The sequence below is a fragment of the Heterobasidion irregulare genome (assembly GCF_000320585.1).
Source record: "Heterobasidion irregulare TC 32-1 unplaced genomic scaffold scaffold_01, whole genome shotgun sequence".
In the NCBI taxonomy this organism is placed as follows: Eukaryota; Fungi; Basidiomycota; class Agaricomycetes; order Russulales; family Bondarzewiaceae; genus Heterobasidion; species Heterobasidion irregulare.
Window position 1 is genome coordinate 480,521 of NW_009258197.1, and position 18,278 is coordinate 498,798.

An 18,278-nucleotide genomic window follows, 5' to 3' on the forward strand; every position below is an offset into this window, starting at 1 on the left:
TTGCTGTGAGTCATGCTTCACTTGCATAACCCATGCCCTGCCTGAAACCAACTTTTACGACTTCGATAGTTCGTTACAACAGCTTGCGCCAAACCTTGTGTGATGGCTTCTGGTTCAGAGTAGCCTCGAAGAGTTCAAAACAATCAATCGTTAAAGTACTAGGCATGACTGACGGGCGCTTTCAGAATGAGCTTGCCAGTCTATGCAAGCTGCATGGCAGCCGCCCAAGATGGATCGTAGGCGATGAAGATCGAGCTCTAATCTATTGTGCATTGGCCATGACAGTGCCTCCCGGTCGAAGGATATGCTGAAGGACGCCACATTGTGGCCCTTTCTATGTACTGACGCCAATGTGTATCATCTACAATGCTCAAAAGGTATCCAGGTAAACAGTGAACGTGCCTAGATCTATTCCGGCAAATGAATGAAGCAGACTTCTCTCACCAACGCAGCCAACTTGATCGACGACTCAACACTCGAGCACTCGATCGCGGCCTCTGGTCTATCCTCCCCCCGAAAGCTCAAATTTCTCACAACACTTCCTCCGCGGTCTTACCTGCAGCATGCACTCCGTGTCCGACTTCTTCGCGAACTCTAGTTTCGGCTGTGGAGGTCCATGGCGACGATCGATGTCACACCAAGTGCAACTGCATGGAGACCGACGGGGCCTGTGCCTATGACCATTTTAAGCTGGTCGAAGCTCAGGTCCACATATGGGACCCCTGTGTGGGCGACAGAATGGCTTGAGGACTGCCTCAATTGCGAAATTCAGATTCAGCAGCATGAGGTGCAGCCAAACAACATTGTGTACGAACAGCGTCGTATTGTGCTCGACGGTTCTGATACGCTGACAGACGCTGACATCGCAAGGAAGGAAGGCTACCGCGCCAAGGCCGAAGGGGTGGATGGTCTTACGCTCAGAGAGAAGCGCGGCGGGGACGGAAGGCTAGCTGGTGCTCAACGTCCCAGCCGCCTCCGGGCAACGTGGATTTCGTGCGCGCGCGCGGAAAGGGCACACAGGAAGCAGGGGTGCGATGCGCAGTGTTTCATTGCTGGCTGGCAGACTGACCTACTCTCTGTGTGCGCGGCTGCTATCCGGCGCAGAGGGTCGCAGACGCCGACTTTGTGCTCGTGCCGCACAATTGGTCCGTCATCGCTCTGGACGCCGCTCTGGACGCCGCCAGCGAGGCTGAACAGCCTTGGGAGTACGTGTCCGGCGGGAGTGAAAGCAAGGGCAGGACGCACCCTTCGTCCGTCGAGCTCATCGCGAAGCAGGACTGGGGCGGCGAGCCACTTGTCATCACGACTAGAGCCTGTGCTAAGTATGCCCATGCCAATGACGCTTGTCCATGAATAACACAGACCGTTTCAGCAGATGAACAGTATAATCAATGTGTCTTGTGAAAGAGAAGAAAGTCCTGGTTTCGTCAAGGGTGACTATACACACACTGTCAAGTATGTCAGACTTGGAAATCCTTCGCGCCTTGTCGCATGTGAGTTCCTTTTCATCGACACGGAAATGATTCTGCAATGGCTTACAATCTTTTACAATCAAGACGGGAGACTATCTCCGATTTCCGCCTCGATGTCCACCAATTCCTGTCCCTCCTTGACCATCTCTCCCTTGACACAGCCCACAGCGCGCACGACCCCGTCCACCTCCGCCCTCAACACAGTCTCCGTCTTCATACTCTCGAGCACGACCACCGACTGGCCCTTCGCGACCCTCTCGCCCACGCTCACCTTCACCTCGACAACGAGGCTCGGCATCGGCGCCTTCAACGCGCCCCTCGCCTGGGCACTCAGCACGTCCCCGCCGAGCGAGCGAAGCCACGCTGGCGAGGGCACGATGAGCGTCGTCTTGTGGCCGTTTGCGAATACGTGCAAGCGCTCCATCGTGGCAGGCGATGAAGAGGCCGGGACGTCTGGTGGTGGCGGCTGACAGACGATGGTCGTTCGGCTCGAAAAATTGTTCAATGTGGTAGAGAGTGAGGTCGGGGATGTCAATTGGGCAGGGACGGAGGTCAATAGAGTACGTAGAGACTCTGGGTCATTGCCACTGATTTCCAAATCGAAGAGGCCTGAAGGAAGAGACTTGACGCAGACAGTAAAATGATGGTCGGATGCGTCCTCGGTCTGGAAGGATATAGTTCGTTCATAGATGTCCCCGCCAAAACGCCGAGACGCAAGGCGCGTCCAAGGAGTCGTTGGGTCTTGAGGATAATCCCGCAGGACTATAAAGAGTGCAGCCTGGGCCAGGAGCTCCGCCGATGGCTCTCCTATGGGAGGAAACAGCTGCGCATGATGTTTCTGCAGCGCGCGAATCAGATAAACATGAACAAGGCCTCCAGTGAATAGACGTCACCGGAATAAATCCTGTCTCGACTTCCCCATCTACAAATGCTTGGTGGCCTGCCAAAGCCCGCAGGAACTCCACGTTCGTCGACACACCGGCGACATGATACTCGTCTAACGCCTTCCTCAAGACTCTGAGCGCCTCTGTACGGTCCTCAGCGTGCACGACGAGCTTTGCAATCATAGGGTCATAAAACACGCCTATCTGTGCTCCTTGCGTGAACCCTTGCTCAAGACGCACTGAGGGCGCTATCCGAAGCGTACTGTCCGTGGCTGGAGTCATGCCAAGGTCCGACGCTAAGGGCGTGACAGAGGTGAAAGTCGATGCGAATGTATGCGTGGGTTCTGGCGTTGAGAGATAGAGAAGACGACCTGAGTCGGGAAGGAAGTCGTTGCGGGGATTCTCCGCGTAGATCCGTGCTTCGAAAGCATGTCCAACAAGGGGGATAGATTGTTGGGAGAGAGGGAGAGGATTCCCTGAAGCTACCTGACGGGACAGTGAGTACATTTTCTACATATGAACGCGATAGTTGAAAGCTTACTTCTAATTGCCATTCTACAAGGTCTAATCCAGTTACCATTTCTGTCACAGGATGCTCAACCTGTAATCGTGTATTCCTGAGCCAAAACCATCAAAGCTATTTAAGGATCGCTAGAAAGATACGCAACACATACATTTCCATAAAATAGAACTTAGAGGTGTCTTTGTCGAATATGAACTCGACGGTCCCGGCGCCAACGTAATTGACCGCTTTCGCAGCAGCGATGGCCTTCGCGCTCAAATCAGCACGCAGCTCAGCCGAAAGTCCGGGCGCAGGAGCCTATCGTCAAACGACAAGATCGTCCATGAGCCGAATAAAGATAGCTCAAAAAGATGAGCGTTCTCGAAAAATACCTCTTCGATGATCTTCTGATTTCGCCTCTGCACCGAGCAATCCCTCTCCCAAAGACTCACTGTGTTCCCCATCTGATCCGCAAATATCTGGACTTCGACGTGCCGCGGCCGCTCGACGAACTTCTCGACAAGAACGGTGGCATCCCCGAACCCTTTGAGCGACTCGCGCTGAGCCGATTCGAGGGAGTCGAAGAAGGCTGATGGGGCATGCACAACTCGCATACCTTTACCGCCTCCACCGTGTACAGCTTTGATCAAGACCGGAAATCCTGGGAGAAGAATGAGAACTATGTTTGGAGCATAAGGATATTAGGTTGAGGCACACCAATTTTCTCAGCCTCTTGTAATAGGTATGCGGGATCCTGGTTACTTCCATGATAACCCGGAACACAAGGAACTCCAGCACCTGATACGCCAAATCACAAGACCGCATCAAAAATACAGAATAAGACTGGCTTACTGGACATTATAGTCTTGGATTCACTGGGATGGCAATATCAATACGCAAGACATTCAATGTAAAATTAGAGACTCCGATGTACCTCTTCGACCCCATACTAATAATTGCGCTTGCGGGAGGACCGATGAAGACAATGCCTTCTTCGGCGAGCTGCCGAGCGAACTTGGCATTCTCGCTCAGGAATCCATACCTACAGATTGTGAAGATATTGCATCTGCGAATTAAACAAAAGACATACCCTGGATGAACAGCCTATAGGGACAGACGGCCTAATTTAATTTGGCGAAGGCAAAAAGCATGTTCAAGCGACCTACCTGCGCGCCACTCCGTCGACAGACGTCAATTATCTTATCCATACGAAGCTAAATGATAATACAATTTAGTGCATGCGCCAACACGGGAGCGCATGTAGCCGCCCATTTCGAGATAGAAACGTACATAGCTCTCAGACGATGGTGCCGGGCCGATGCAATACGCCTCGTCCGCCTTGACGAGCCCAAAACCGTCAAAGTAAATGTACGAACTTGGCTCAGAACAATGCGCGAAGGGGTTATACCAGTTTCACGTGCAGCGAGTCGGCGTCGACTTCGCTGTAGACCGCCACAGTCTTGATGCCGAGCTTCTTAGCGGTGCGAATGACACGACACGCGATTTCACCTCTGCGCGATAGTTCTAAGAAAAGATGGGATAGCATGGTTCAAGAATCGACATACCTGTTCGCGATGAGAATCTTGTCAAAATGAGGCTTCCTTTTGTATACATTGGCCTGGATACTCTCTGCAAGTTTCATGATCCGAAACGTCCACGCTGCCCTCGATTGCTCAAGCAGCATGCATGCTCACCTGCTGCAGTGGCGAGCCCCCGAGCATGTATCCTCACATTGTCCAGCTGTCTCCTGAGGGATGCCAAACTGGTTGTTCCACGTTGCGGTCTATGATATGGTATGGGGGGTGCTGCAGATGTAGACGAAGCGGCGGATGCGCGCACGGATATCGTAGCTGCACGTCGCATAGCACGCGCACCAGAAGAAGACGAGGTTCGTGAGGGAATCATGGCTAACTGTTCTTTGTGAGTGTCGACGAATGGCGCTGGTCTACGAGAGAGTCGCGGTACGGAGCTTAGCTAGGCGCCTAATACCCCGCACTGCGTGTGCCTATCCGGGCTAGTGCGGCTCGCCACGGCCCGCCCGTCGGCATCCACCGAGAACCTGAATTGGCGACCACTCAGCGCACTCTCACACTTGCGAAATTTCTTCCAAAAAAATCCGGACATTGTCCATGATCTATTCTGCGGTCTCTCACGAGGCATCCGACATAGCCTACATAATGTTATACACGATGACGCTACTTCCGTGCTTCAGCTATCGCTCGTCCACCGACTGAGAGGTATCTTGGAGCATTCATGCGTGCGCCTTGATCAAGCTCTGTCATAACGACGAGGTCAATAGGATGATCATCGACGAACGCAAAAAACGCAGCGAACCTCGAGAGCGGCAGGGTTTGCGCCGACGACCTCGCCAAGCTTCGCTCCGTTCTGGAACGCGAGGAAAGTGGGCATCTACAAGCAAAACGCAACCAAGTCAGCATGACGCTGTGGTCGATGACTGATCAAGAAAAAAAGAACGCACCGCACGGATGCCGACCTCCTGGGAGATCTCGGTCTGCTCGTCGACGTCGATCTTATAAAACTCGACGCCCGCGACCTGCTCAGAGAGCTGCTCGAAGATCGGCGAGATCACGCGGCAGGGACCGCACCAGGTCGCCCAAAAGTCGAATACGGCGACCTTTCCGGAGCTGAGCTGCAGGCGGGTGGAGAGAGGGGAGCGGTCGAAGCGGGAAGCGAGCACTGATCAGCGTTTGCCCGCGCGCTGGGGAGATGGGAGCTTGGGACTCGGCTTACAATGTCATGGAACTGCTTGGCGGAGGTGACGGCGGTGACGGTCATGATGAGGGTTCGGTTGACGGGCTAGAGAGGGCGTGTGGGATGATGTTCGTGGTGGTGGAAAGCCAACAGATTACAAGACTTTTTATGGGCTCGGTGGTGCACAGGGATAGCAAGGATGATGTGATCGTCAGCACGTTCGTCAGCAACACGTGCTCCTCTTCCCGTGCTGCTGTGTCCTCGGTGGCCACCCGGTCAGCTCTGGTAAGCTCAAGGGCCAACATAGCCCATTCACGTTCCATCTTTCATTCTAGTAGCTTCCAACCGAAGAATGTCAGAAACGCTGTTCCAGGTCTCACTATCGGCTGGGCCTCGAATCCCCGCGCGCCTGATCATGGTAGTGCGCAACCTCCCGCCCCATTTCCGTCCCAAATATGTACCCCGCTATGAACAGCTCTTGACCAAGTTCTATCGCAGGGTGCGGTCAGCTGGGCCTCTGATCTTGACATGGCGCCGACCGTGAGCGCTAACATACCAGGAGAGCGCCCGGATTTGCGCCGATAAGGTCCGCGATGCTCTTCCCATCGCGAAACGCCACGAACGTCGGCATCTACACGCGCGCGCACGCCAACCGCCTCGTCTATCAGCTCCCCGCCCATTCGACGCAGCACCCAGTGAGCCCACGCACCGCGCGAATCCTGATGCTTTCCCCGATTTCAGGGTGCGCGTCGACGTCGACCGCGTAGAACCTGATATCCGTGTACTCCCCCGCGTGCTCCTCGAATATGGGCGACATCATGCGGCTCAACGCGCTCCAGTCCGCCCAGAAGTTGATCACGGACACCCGGCCAGAGCCGATCTACGCCCGCTCGCCCCACCAGGTCCATCGGGGTCCCGTCAGCGTTCCCTCTGTGCTGCGGCAGCGAGGGGACTCACCGCTGCGTGAAACTCGTCCATCGTCTTGAGAGGTCTTACCGTCCCCTCTGCGCCCCTGTCATCGTCCGCGGCTTTGGCCTTAGCCTTCCCCTCCGTCCGAATCTTGACTTTACCGTCGGTCCCAAGCATGCCTGTGTGCCTGCGTGCGTATCGGTGTACGTGCGTACCCAGCGCCCAGCAAGGCCCGCCAGCATATATCCTCCCCTGCTATCGCCGATCGCCTCTTAGATCATAGAATGTACGTAGAATCCTCTATTCGCTCGCGCCCCACATTCTCCGGGCTCGGACCGTCAGGACGCAAATACACGCCCAGCGTCCAAGATTACTTTACTTATGGCAGCTCATGGCCCTCATCCGGCCACGCCCACAGGCACCCCACGAGCACCGAAGCCCTCGCGCGGTTCTCGCATCTATATATCTATATTAAACCTTGGGAAGCTGGCCAGGGCCGGCATGAATCGATACATGAACACGAAGCTCTACGAAGCTCCCAAAGGAATCGCGCAACCGGCTTGTTCGCTGCGCCATCAGACGCGTTCGTGTTCCACCGCCGCGCCGCCGTACAGGCTCGCAGCATCCCAAATTCCCACCTTGGAACACAGCCCATCGTATCGCGCCGCGCGCGCTCCCCATCCGCATCTGTCCCGCCGAACCGTCCCCCGTTCGTACGTGGGGCCGCAGAGGGACGACGAGACGAGCACGCCGCTTGCCCCGAATTTCTTGCCGTCTTGCCGTCTCTCGCACTCTCTCCCGCATCTATATCTGTACCGAACCTCGAGAACCCAGCCACGGCCAGCATGTCAATCGGCCAGCCTGAATCGACACAGTCCACGAACGCAACGCCCCACGAAAGCTCCCAAAGGGATCGCGCAACCGGCTTATTCGCTGCGCCATCAGACGCGTTCGTGTTCCACCGCCGCGCCGCCGTACAGGTTCGCAGCATCCCAAATTCCCACCTTGGAACACAGCCCATCGCATCGCGCCGTGCGCGCTCCCCATCCGCATCTGTCCGCTGAACCGTCCCCCGTTCGTACGTGGGGTCGCAGAGGGACGACGACACGAGCACGCCGCCGGCCCCGAATTTCAAGCCGTCTCGCCGTCTCTCGCATCTCTCCCGCATCTATATCTGTACCGAACCTCGAGAACCCAGCCACGGCCAGCATGTCAATCGCCCAGCCTGAATCGACACAGCCCACGAACGCGCAACTTGCTTGTCCGCGCTCGTGCTCCACCGCCGCGCCGCGCCGCGCACACGGCGCCGCACAGGCTCGCAGCACGCCCAATTCCCACCCCGACCGCGGCCCATCGCATCGCGCCGCGCGCGCTCCCCATCCGCGTCGAGCCCCGCTGCCTCGACCGTCCACCGTTCGTTCGTGGTGCAGCGAAGAGGCCGCGCACGACGCCGGGCCGCACCTCCAAAGCTCCAAGCCGTGCCGTCTCGCGTTCTCTCCCTCGAGCGCCAAGTCCCGCCTCGTCTCCCCATCGCGCGATCACGAACCAAACCACACCCTACCCGTTCGACCTCTCAATAAGCTAGCTGCGCCGCTCCGCCGACGCCCGACCAGAAACACGAACAACGTCCAAACGCGGTGGATAAATAAATACGCGGAATAGGCTAGTGATGTGTGACACCACACCAACTGCCAACTGCGCATGTTTCGACCAGCACAGCGCGCAGTGCACACTGAACGCGGACCGGGAACTTAGCAACACACCATCATCAAATCATCGCGAAAATCATCATCATCATCATCATCATGAAAACCATCATCATCATCATCACCACCATCATCATCGACATCGACATCATCAAAACACCCAACCATTGCATAATGTACAAAAGTATGTACCGTAAAAAAAAATCGTACCGAGCGTGACGCGTGACGTGTGAGAGAGGCGGTCGGGCAGGCGGGGTAGGTGGATAGGCGGCGCACAGGCGCGCACGAAGCGGCCCACATCACCGTGAACGAGAACCCGAGGAGACGAGACGAGACGAGGCGAGAGCAGACAAGTAGGAGTAGGCGTAGACGTATCATAGACGTGAGTAAAAGTAGAAAAAAAAAGAAACAAGTATCGGTACAGAGACTATTGGATGATAGAAGTACACGATTGCGCCGAGACGAGACCGAGACTGAGAGGAGCGTGGATAGTAATGAGACATGGAGACACGGGCTGGCCGGGGACGTGATACGGGCCGAGCCCCAGACACGACGACACCAACGGGCAAGACAAGACGAGACGAGCGATATGATACGGATATGGTACGACCGGAAACCGCGATACAGATGAAAAAAAAAAGGCCACGAGAGAGGGGGAGAGGGGGCGGCGTTAAAAGGATACAGCAAAAAAGCCACGAACGAGAGGGACTCGAAAAACATAAAGAAAAACAGCCAAGCCAAAGTCGCCCGACAAGTCCAAAGGCGACGAGACCGCGGCGTAGTACCGAGGGATCGCGATCGCGGATGATGTTGAACCACGACACGAACGAATGAGACCTCGATGGCGGGAGGCTGGCTGGCTGGCCCGAGCGCGACCACAGCGCACAGCGCACAGATGCTCGACGGCGGGCCGCTTGCACAAGCGACGTGTGGCTTGTAACCTGCGACTTACGGCAACGGGAGACGGGCGGCGGACGAGGACCGACGGCAGAGCGGCTCGGACGCGCACAGGGAGGTCGTTGGTGCGTCGGTCGTAGGCAGGACGCGGGCGGCCCTCTCGTCAAGGCGTGAGAGCGATCCGCTAGCCCGTTGGCACCATATTGAGAGGTGAGGCGGTGGAGGTGGACAGGGCACCATGAAAGAAACCGTAAACCGCGCCGCGGGGAACAATCTGCGCCGAGCGAGTGAGAGGAAAATGGAGCAAGGAAAATGGAGCGGGGAAAATGGAGCGAGGCGTCGACGAGGGGAGCGTCGAACAAAAAAAGGCATGTGGATTGGGATCGGAATCGAGACCGGGGTCTGAATCATGATTCGAGTCGGGATCGAGGTCGGTTTGGGAATTGTGCACAGAACGCGGTGGGAGGTACAGGGTGGATAGGGATAGGGTAGAGTACAGTAAGGGTAGCAGTAACAGAAACAATGAATCAATGAAACAGTGAAATAACGAGGGATGAACGGATCACGCGAGACGGGAGAAATACAAGGTAAAAAAAAACAGACGTGGTAAACAAGACACAAAAAAGGGGACACGGGTGACGAGGAGGAGGAACGGCAGGCAGGCAGGCAGGCAGGCAGGCGGGCGGGGAACGAGCAACGAGGAGCGGCGGGGTAGACAGTACCACGAAAAATTAAACCGAGAATGGAGGCGCACGGGCAGCAAACAGAGGGGCCGACGACCGATGGCACAGGCGAGCTCGAGAGCTAGGGGTGCGCCGACATGGAGCGAACGCACGGACGCACGCACGGACCAAGACACAGCCCGCAGACGAACGCGAGGCGGTGCACGCCCGGATCCAGCGCACGCCCGGGACTCAGCCTCGACTCACTCGACACCCAAACGTCAAACGTCAAAAATGCACCCCCGTCCGCCGGTCGGTCTCGGTCTCAGCCGGGCCACGTCCTCGGCCTCGCCTGCGTCGCACGTCGCATTTTTGGAGAGGCGGCGGGCAAAGGGCGAAGACGCTCAGTACGTCTCGCAGTAGTCCTTGTGCACCCGCATGTGCTGCCCCAAATTATCGTGCCTGCTGAAATCCTTCCCACAGCCAGGCACCGGACACTTGTGCGCTGCAACAGAAACCCACAACGTCAGCGCACGCCCTGCGATGTTCTCACGCGACAGCGCACTCACGTTTCTCGTTCGTATGGATGCTCCTCACGTGCCGCTTCAGGTGCTCCCCGCGCGCAAAGCACTTGCCGCACCCGCGCACCGCGCACGCGTACGCCCGCGTGTTCTTCTCCACCCCGCCCTGCACCACCATCACTGGCGCAGTTGGCACCCGCCGCCCGCGGCTCTTCTTCGTCAGGTTCGGCACCGGCACAGGCGCGCGCTGCCGCGGGGCGCGCGGCGCGGGCGAGCGCGAGCGCGAGCCAGACGCGCGCGTGGGCGCGTAGAGCGCCGACATTGTTGGGCTCGTAGTTGGCGAGGCGCTCCCGCGCGTGGCTGCTGCACGGAGGGAAGAGCGCGTCACGCGCCCGCGGGAGTGCGCGGTCGAGCGCGAGCGGGCGCGCGACCCGCCCAAGACGAACTCGCCGTCGTCGTCGTCGTCTTCCACCTCCTGTTCCTCATCATCATCCTCGTCATCATCCTCGTCCCGCTCATCCACCTCGCTCTCCCCGCTCGCGTCGCGGTCAAACTCGTCTCCCTCGCCCTCTGGTCCGGCCCTCAGCCCCGCCGGGTACTCGTACCCTACACGTGCGCCGTACCCCCCGAACCCATCCCGACTCCGGCTCTCCTCGTCCTCAAACTCCGAGCCCGACCCGCCGTGCGTCAGCGCAGGCGGACTCGTGCTCCCAAACACCCCGCGCGTGTCCACGCCCATGGCGACATCCATCGTGCCCCCGCCGGGGAAACTGCTCACGAAGCGCGGGTCGCACCCGCCCTGCCCCTGATCCTGGAACTGCGGGGGCGACGCCGACGCGGACGCCGACGACGAGTACGCGCCAGGAGAGTGCGCTTGCATGCCAGAGGGGTACTGCAGCTCAGAGGGGTACTGCAGCTCGATGGGCGACGACGGCTCGTGCTGCTGCTGTTGCTGCTGCTGCTGGTACGGCACCGACACGGGCGGGCTGAGACCATAGGGGAGCCCGACACCCACGACGCCGACGGCGTCCATGTCGACGTCCATGTCCTGCGCGTAGTACATCTGCGCCGAGTTGGCCGCCGCGATGGCGGCGAGGTCCGCAGAGGGGCTGTATGGCATGCCGGGGTCGTGCGCGTGGACGGAGACGGGGATGCCGACGGGGGCGTCGAAGTAGGAGAAATCGCTGGGGAGATTGAGCGGGCTGTACACCTGAGCGTGGGCGCGGACCTGCTCCTGCTTCACGCGCGGAGAGTGCATGTACCCACCGCCGCCGCCGTCGAGGGCGCGATTAGGGGAGATGAGCGCAGACTTGAGACGCTCGGCGTAGTCGAGGGCCTGGTACTGCTTAGCGGACCAGGGCGCGGAGTCTGTGGTGGATGCCGGGTCGAAGAGGTCGGTGTCGTAGAGGGGCGTGGAGGTGGGGTCTGCACCTGCGAGAGGGTCGAAGGAAAAGTCTGCGGGTGAGGGTTGGGCCTGCTGCTGCTGCTGCTGCTGCTGCTGCTGCGAGGCGGCAGGGGAGAGGCAGGACGGGAAGGGGTAGGACGAGGGAGAGTGGGCGTAGGAGGGTGGAGGAGAGATGTGTCTGGGGTAGGGGGAGGAGACGGGCATGATGCGTTGGTGTATAGAGGTTGGGTGTGGAGTGGAGGCGTAGGTGTAGTTGTGGGAGGAGGTGAGAGGAGAGGAGGAGGAGGAGGAGGAGGGAAATGCGAAGGGGTGGATAAAAGGGACGGTGGCCGAGCGATGGTGCCTAAAAGGCTGGGTGGGGGAGAGAATTTGTATCTGGGCGGGGACAGAGACGGGGGGGTGGGTGGGCGGACTTGGAAAAGGGACTGAATGGCTGAACGGTCGCGGGGGCTGAGGCCGAGTCTGCGTGCTCGAGTCGAACGGGGGCGGTCGTGGGGGCGGTCGAGGCGGCGGCGGCAGGGCGGAAGCAGCGGATGGAGAGGGTCGGACTGGATCGTGGGAGGGGTGCGCCGGGCGGTGGGCGACGCTTGCCCGCGACATGGGATTGGGCTGGCAGAGTGGGCAGCTGTGGGCAGACGGATATGGACGATGTCTCGGTCTGGGGGGACGGACTGAGTAAGGCGGATGAGGGAGAGCGGGTCGGACGCTGACCTGGACCGAGGGCGGATGTGATCGAGGAGGGCGGTTCGTGAGATGTGGATCGTGTTCGAGTCGTGAGTCGTCGTGAGCAACAGAGCAGGGCAGAATGGAGGGCCAAGGAGCAGAGGAGAAAGGAGGGCGGGGGAAAGAAAAGAGCAAGGAGGAGAAAAGAAAAAGGGAAGGAAGGTGTGCACGGACGCCCTCTGAAGAGGAAGTCGGAAGGGGAGGCGAGGGCGGGCACGGCAAGGGCTGGCAGCCAGAGGGCCAGGGAGAGAGAGAGAGACGGTGGACAGGGCGCTCGTTCGGTCGCAGAGCCAGGCTCGGTCGGCCCTCGCCTGTGTACCATTATTTATCTGCCCCATCGCCCGTGCCGCCCTCCAGGCTCGCACCTGCCATTCTCGTCCCCCTCTCTCCGTCCAACCCTCCTCGCTCCCCTTCCCATCCCTCCCGTCCCCGAGCGCGACCCACCCCACGCCCCCTGCGCGCCGGCCACGGTGGACGAGCGGCGCGGGGCGCAGCCGTGGCCAGCGACGGCGGATCTCAGGCAAAGGATCTGCGACTGCGCGCGCGGGCCTATCTCCGATCCGCCCCCACCTGATCTCGTGCTATCCCGCATCCGGCACTCCCCGATCACGCCGCGCCCTCGGGCCCAGTGTCCCGCCTCGAGATCATTGACCTCCCAGCTTCTCCAATCGTTCCCTCGATTCAAATCGATCCCGCGCCCTCTTCGATCCCTCACCAGCCCTTCGCCATCGGAACCCCACCCCGCCCCCCCTCCTTCCTCCGGCCTGCCACAGGACGCCTGTCACAGGCCGCCTGTCCATCTCCGTGTCCTCGACCGACGATGCCCATCTGGCAGTCCCCTCCCACCCACCCGTCTCACAAGTCACCCCAGCCCCACCCCGTGCACCCTCGCGACACGTACACGTACACCCGCTACGTGTATTACCCACTCTCCCCCGCGCACACCCACACCGCGCCCCGCTCCACGCCCTCGCGTCCGACGCGCCCGCACGCAGAAATAGACACACTCCGACTAGCCACACACCTACACACTCTCTTCTCGGGAGAAGCGCGCGAGACGCCCACGCCACACACAAGGCGCGCCGCAAGGTCGTCGAAGCGCGCGCCCGTGGCCCCCGAGGCAAGCCTGTGCGCGCGCGCGTGACCCCAGCAGCCCCCAGAACGCGCGCCCGAACCGCCGCTTCCCTGCTTCTCCCCGCGTCTCCCTCTTTTGCGCGGCCCAACGCAGTCCCAACGCGGCACCCGCCGGCGGCGCACGTCCCCCCTCCCCTGCTGCGCTGCCGTCTGAGCCCGTGCGTTCTCTTCCCTGCCCCCTGCACCCTCGCCGTCACGCCCTCACGCGCGCGGTCCCCTCCCCGCACATCCGCCCGCACATCGCAATCCGCACCCTCCCCACCCCCCGCCCCCGCCCCGCCTCCTCAGCCGCCTAAACCCTCGCCCGCGCCACACACACACACACAGAGTATACACACACACATAGATACACACACATGCGCGCGCGCGTGCTGATCAAAGACGCCGGCAATATCATACCTTGCAGCCTCGCGGCGTCGAGGACCCCGGCCTGGCCGCTTATCTCCCCAGGACCGAGAGACCTCAAAAGGCTCGCAGCCAGACGCGGCATGGCGTGGCGCGGTACTTACCAGGCGCAGTATTCTGTGCACCGCGATCGGGGAGAATAGGATAGGGTGCCGTGCGATGCGATACGATGCGATGCGATGCGATGCGGGCGCGATAAAGCCCGCTGTGGTTTGTTTACCCGAGTTGTATTTGCCTCGTCGTTTTGGTGCGAGCGCGCTGCGAGTAGGTACGGGCTGGTGGTGCGGGGGCGGTTTCTGTGGACAGCAAGCCCGCGGCGTTGTTAGCAGTCGGCCGCGATCAGGCGTCGATTCGTCGGCCCAATCTGTCCCAAGTGCTCACTCACGCACTCACCCCGCCCTCACTCACGCTTTCACTCGCTGATCAAGATCAAGATCCCGCGTACTGAGTACTGAGCGCTGGTGCTGCGTACGGAGTATCATCTACTGATCTTTGATCCTTCGGATCCTGGCATCCCGCCGTCCCCATCGCCGCGCGCACGAGGCTTCTCTTCTCTTCTCTTCTCCCTTCTCTTCTCCCTTCTCTTCTCTCTTCTCTCCCCTTCCGTCTCCCCTTCTGATTCTATTTTCTCTGCGCCCTTCTCGCCTCTGCTCCCGAGGGCTGGCTGCCCCCGGCGAGTCTCTGCGCCTTGGGAGCGCTCGCGCACAGCGCCAAGGCGGGTGCGGGCGCGCAGCGCAGCGTTGATGAGTGAACGGCGCGCGCACACACGTCCGAGGCGCACGAGTCGACGCGCGCGCACGCATGCATGCATGCGCGCGCCGAGCTCCGCTCCGCTCAGCTCAGCTCAGCCCCCCGACTCGACTCGACTCGACTAGATTACGTTTCAATATTCACTCGCATCTGACACCCATGCCCGTGCCCGTGCCTGTGCCCCGGTCCCCGTCTCTCTCTCCCGTAGCATCCGTAGCATCCCCGTAGCATCCCCAGCATCCCCCGCCCGCGATTTACACATGCACGCACCGCATCTACTCACGACATGACATGACATGACATGACAGCTCAGTGACTCGTGTACTCGCAGTTCACTCGCAATGTACCCACCAGCGGCACTTTCCCGTTCACTCGCATGACTCGCCGCCCGTCCGCGGCGCCGAAATAAGCAGGCCCTCTGATCAAGTTCTTTTCTGAACACGGCAACAGGCCAAATGGCATCTGATTCCCTCGCGCGATCGCGCCTCCCCACACTGCCATTAGCACTCGCAATAAGCATAAGCGCCGCTGACTACCGTAAGCGCATAAGGAAGCACACGTAAGTGAGCGAGCGAGACAGCCGTGAGTAAATGAAGCCCGTGGGCCGTGTCCGTGTCCGTGTCCGTGTCCGTAGTGTGTCCGTGTGATCCTGCGTGCGTGATCCCGAGCCCCGCCGCTGCCAGGGCGCACGGCACTGCTCCGAGATCCAAAGATCGCGATGAGATAGCGTATTTGAGCCGTTCTCTTTTTTTTTTTTGGGGGGGGGGTTCGGATAAGATGCGATCGTGGGGCGTGTGCGGGTTCGTGATAAGTGCTGCATCTATCGCGCGCGCGGCAAGCGGCACGCAAGGGCGAGGGGAGGTCGCAGCAGGGCAGCGTCTGGCAGCGCGCGTTTCTGGCGATGCGGGCCTGTCGATGTCGATGTCGCTGTCGATGTCGATGTCGAGCGGCCGAGCAGGAGCAGGGCGCGCGCTTCGAGGTGGCCATCGGCGGCTGGGCGTCGATTCGTGTGCGCCGGGGCCCGTGGGCGGCCTATGTGAGGCGCGTGCACGGCACCCCGTTGTGATGGGCGTTGAGTGCATGAAGTGGGATCCCGTGTGGAGATGTCAATCGGCCAGTCGGGGTGAGGAGGAGAAGCTAGGGCATCGGAAGGCACATAGCTTGCCAGATGCTGTTGCTGCTGCCGACCGATGGAGAGAATCGAGTCAAGGCACCTGCGAGGCAGAGTCGGCGCGGCGCGCTAGGACACCGCAGGTTCGACTACTTCAGGCGTTGGAGCAACGTCAAGCAAGCTGCTGTGGGACGTCCCAGCGAACATAGCACGCGAACACGTCCGATCTGTGCGCTTCTGCGGTTTACACACGGGTGGCTCTCACACCGACTTGCACTTGCACGATCCCGAATCACCGACCGAAGCGCCGCGAGCGCGGCGTGAGCTAGCAGCCAGGCAACAGACGCGGATCTAGCGACGGAAGGGGAAGCCCACGGATCGGATAGGGCGCGGATCAGCAGAAGCGACGACGAGCACTCAGGGAGCTCGGCACGAACGCGCCTACGCCCGCTCTATATCGAGCACACGCAGCCCGGCGGAAGGAGAACCCGCCCGCCCAGGCACGGTTCCGATACCGCTATAGCTGCAGTTGCTAACCCGACCCTGCATCGCTGGTTTCCAAAGCCGCCAGACAGCCCACGCGCGTGCTCCACGTAGGCATCGAAGGCGAAGGCGAGGGCGTCCAGAAATACGCGCAGATGGCGACGATGGGCAGGTGCGTCCCGCCAGATCGGTACGGCGCAGTTGCCAACCCCAAGCGGGCGCGCTCCGGCCTTCGAACGCAGGCAGCGAGCCCCAGACGAAGAAAGGCAAACGCGAGATAGAGAGGCGATAGTATAGCCAGCGTGCGTCCATCCGGCCGGACTAAAGCCTACGAGATGCACGCGTCTGCAGGGCTGGCGCGTTCGCACAGGGACACGTGCCGGTGCTTGCCATCCTGCGATGGGATCAGGGATGCAGCGGACACCTAATAGACATGTCCTTCAGCTATCGCACGACAGTCATACTCTACTAGTCAGCTCCACGATACCCCAGGAACGTCCGGCGAGAGCTCCGCGCGCGCTAACTATTGCAATGCTGTCTGTGCCCGCCGGTAGGCAAAGCGCGCATACATAGACTGGCCGCCGGAGAGCGACGGGTGACAACAGGCAAGAGTGAGGCCCGCAGGCCAAAGAGAAGGGCCTCATTTGGGCAGCAGGGAATACCTCGTCAGCATGCATTAAGCTTCAGGCCCACCAGGCACTTGGCAGAGCGCATTATCCCCCTGCGAGATATCGGCGTCCAGAAAATCGCGCGTAGGCAGGTGAAGATGTGGTTGTCGAGACGTTCTCGAAGTCAAGAATGGACATGTGTGAAAGGTTACACGGTGCCGACGGGCCGAGATTGTCGTTTATGGCTCGTGTATAGAGCGTTCCAAATCTAGGTGCAGCTTCCAAAGGTGTGCTGTGTTCGGAAAAAGATTCTCGAATAGCGAATGGACGACTGTCGGACGAGCGAGAATGCGCGTGCGGGCGGACGGGCGGACGGGCGGACGGACGGGCGCGCGAAACATACGGACTGCAAAATGAAGAAATCGCGAATGTAAATCTGCGCGAGTGCGAAGGAATTGTTCGTCGACCGAGGACCGTCGGATGGCACAATGTTCCATGTTCCAGTCTGGCCGTCCAACGGCCCCGCTATACATTGCCACCGCCCCGACCAGATCAGAATGTGCGCGTTGATCGCTGGCGGAAGCCAGAGTTCGGAGGGCAACAGACGTCAGAGGAAGGCTCTCTTGAGAACGGTCGGCGGCGGAGAATGGAGGGCGTGAAGAATGGAGAGATAAGAGATCTCGAGGTCGGAGGGCGGGAGAAGCGGCGGAGGTATTTAGAGGACGCATGCGGCTCTACGAGCCATGACCACAGCCACGGAAATCCAGGCTTACCTCTTGACTCAATTGACCATCGTCATTTTGGAGCTCGAGTCTCGTAGGGCTGCAATCTGTGCGCACAGACACTCGAACATTAGAGTTTGGGCGTGCGGTTGAGTCGGATTTGCGGATGGAGACGAGAGGACTGGCGGTCCTCCCTCCACATCCCCTCCGAATTCAGAAAACGGGCTAGTGTCCTGCCGCGGACTTGGACGCACAGTCAGCCCACGCGCGTCTAGTGCTTCAACACAAGACATGAACGTGATATTTCGTCGGGTCCTAGTACGCGACCGCCATCGAACTCTGTGGCCAGATCCAGCCCGACGTCCAGTATGATATCATGAGGTGGGCGGAATCGAATGAGGATCGACGCTACTGATCGCATTGGCATTGTGTCCTGTTTGGCTCGAACGAAAAGGTGCGACGCAACAAAGGTCAATGACGAACGAGGTCCTCAACAGCTGTATTGCGACGCACCTAGAAGTCATCACGAGGGCCCTCCCCCATCAGACCATATCGCATCCAGCATCATTTAGACGGATTCAACGCCGAATATCGACGAAAATTTGCTCGCGGAGCCAGATCCTTCCATTTCTGCCGTCGCTTCCCTCTTTCGCATATGGTCAAACGGCGCCG

The 18,278-nt window shown here is 59.8% G+C and overlaps 9 protein-coding genes across 9 annotated transcripts; 5 read left to right on the plus strand and 4 right to left on the minus strand.

Annotated features, from left to right (window-relative positions):
* Window positions 1-235: 235 nt before the first annotated feature.
* HETIRDRAFT_145093 (uncharacterized protein) lies at window positions 236-959 on the plus strand (the record flags this gene model as incomplete). The annotated part of the gene is made up of 1 exon (XM_009542290.1): window positions 236-959. A coding segment is annotated over exon 1 (342 nt), but the record flags the coding sequence as incomplete, so codon positions are not given.
* A 592-nt stretch (window positions 960-1,551) lies between these two features.
* Window positions 1,552-4,500, minus strand: HETIRDRAFT_305347 (uncharacterized protein; the record flags this gene model as incomplete). Its single annotated transcript, XM_009542291.1, has 13 exons — window positions 1,552-2,310; window positions 2,366-2,842; window positions 2,898-2,973; window positions 3,031-3,176; window positions 3,251-3,519; window positions 3,576-3,656; window positions 3,711-3,733; window positions 3,793-3,900; window positions 3,949-3,962; window positions 4,025-4,072; window positions 4,149-4,196; window positions 4,267-4,369; window positions 4,424-4,500. The coding sequence occupies 13 exons, from the start codon at window positions 4,498-4,500 to the stop codon at window positions 1,552-1,554; spliced, it is 2,229 nt and encodes a 742-aa protein (XP_009540586.1).
* Window positions 4,501-4,974: 474 nt separating this feature from the next.
* Window positions 4,975-5,756, minus strand: TRX3 (thioredoxin). Its single transcript, XM_009541977.1, has 4 exons — window positions 5,610-5,756; window positions 5,338-5,508; window positions 5,193-5,267; window positions 4,975-5,133 (listed from the first exon to the last, which is right to left on the minus strand). The coding sequence occupies exons 1-4, from the start codon at window positions 5,652-5,654 to the stop codon at window positions 5,110-5,112; spliced, it is 315 nt and encodes a 104-aa protein (XP_009540272.1). The 5' UTR covers window positions 5,655-5,756; the 3' UTR covers window positions 4,975-5,109.
* Window positions 5,757-6,763: 1,007 nt separating this feature from the next.
* On the plus strand, window positions 6,764-8,064 carry HETIRDRAFT_447288 (uncharacterized protein; the record flags this gene model as incomplete). Its single annotated transcript, XM_009542292.1, has 2 exons — window positions 6,764-7,511; window positions 7,574-8,064. The coding sequence occupies 2 exons, from the start codon at window positions 6,764-6,766 to the stop codon at window positions 8,062-8,064; spliced, it is 1,239 nt and encodes a 412-aa protein (XP_009540587.1).
* A 271-nt stretch (window positions 8,065-8,335) lies between these two features.
* On the plus strand, window positions 8,336-9,053 carry HETIRDRAFT_437467 (uncharacterized protein). The gene has a single exon (XM_009542293.1). The coding sequence runs from the start codon at window positions 8,687-8,689 to the stop codon at window positions 9,017-9,019; it is 333 nt and encodes a 110-aa protein (XP_009540588.1). The 5' UTR covers window positions 8,336-8,686; the 3' UTR covers window positions 9,020-9,053.
* On the minus strand, window positions 9,023-12,270 carry HETIRDRAFT_456569 (uncharacterized protein; the record flags this gene model as incomplete). The annotated part of the gene is made up of 2 exons (XM_009543404.1): window positions 9,023-10,249; window positions 10,310-12,270. The coding sequence occupies 2 exons, from the start codon at window positions 12,268-12,270 to the stop codon at window positions 10,198-10,200; spliced, it is 2,013 nt and encodes a 670-aa protein (XP_009541699.1). The 3' UTR covers window positions 9,023-10,197.
* A 205-nt stretch (window positions 12,271-12,475) lies between these two features.
* HETIRDRAFT_447291 (uncharacterized protein) lies at window positions 12,476-14,807 on the plus strand (the record flags this gene model as incomplete). The annotated part of the gene is made up of 6 exons (XM_009542294.1): window positions 12,476-12,692; window positions 12,751-13,021; window positions 13,053-13,855; window positions 13,934-14,142; window positions 14,201-14,305; window positions 14,409-14,807. The coding sequence occupies 6 exons, from the start codon at window positions 12,476-12,478 to the stop codon at window positions 14,805-14,807; spliced, it is 2,004 nt and encodes a 667-aa protein (XP_009540589.1).
* Window positions 14,808-15,459: 652 nt separating this feature from the next.
* Window positions 15,460-16,557, plus strand: HETIRDRAFT_99056 (uncharacterized protein; the record flags this gene model as incomplete). The annotated part of the gene is made up of 4 exons (XM_009542295.1): window positions 15,460-15,936; window positions 16,003-16,113; window positions 16,180-16,298; window positions 16,365-16,557. 4 exons carry the CDS (start codon window positions 15,460-15,462, stop codon window positions 16,555-16,557), a joined length of 900 nt encoding a protein of 299 aa, XP_009540590.1.
* Window positions 16,558-17,123: 566 nt separating this feature from the next.
* HETIRDRAFT_99057 (uncharacterized protein) lies at window positions 17,124-18,033 on the minus strand (the record flags this gene model as incomplete). Its single annotated transcript, XM_009542296.1, has 3 exons — window positions 17,124-17,618; window positions 17,675-17,839; window positions 17,929-18,033. The coding sequence occupies 3 exons, from the start codon at window positions 18,031-18,033 to the stop codon at window positions 17,124-17,126; spliced, it is 765 nt and encodes a 254-aa protein (XP_009540591.1).
* Between the last annotated feature and the right edge of the window lie 245 nt (window positions 18,034-18,278).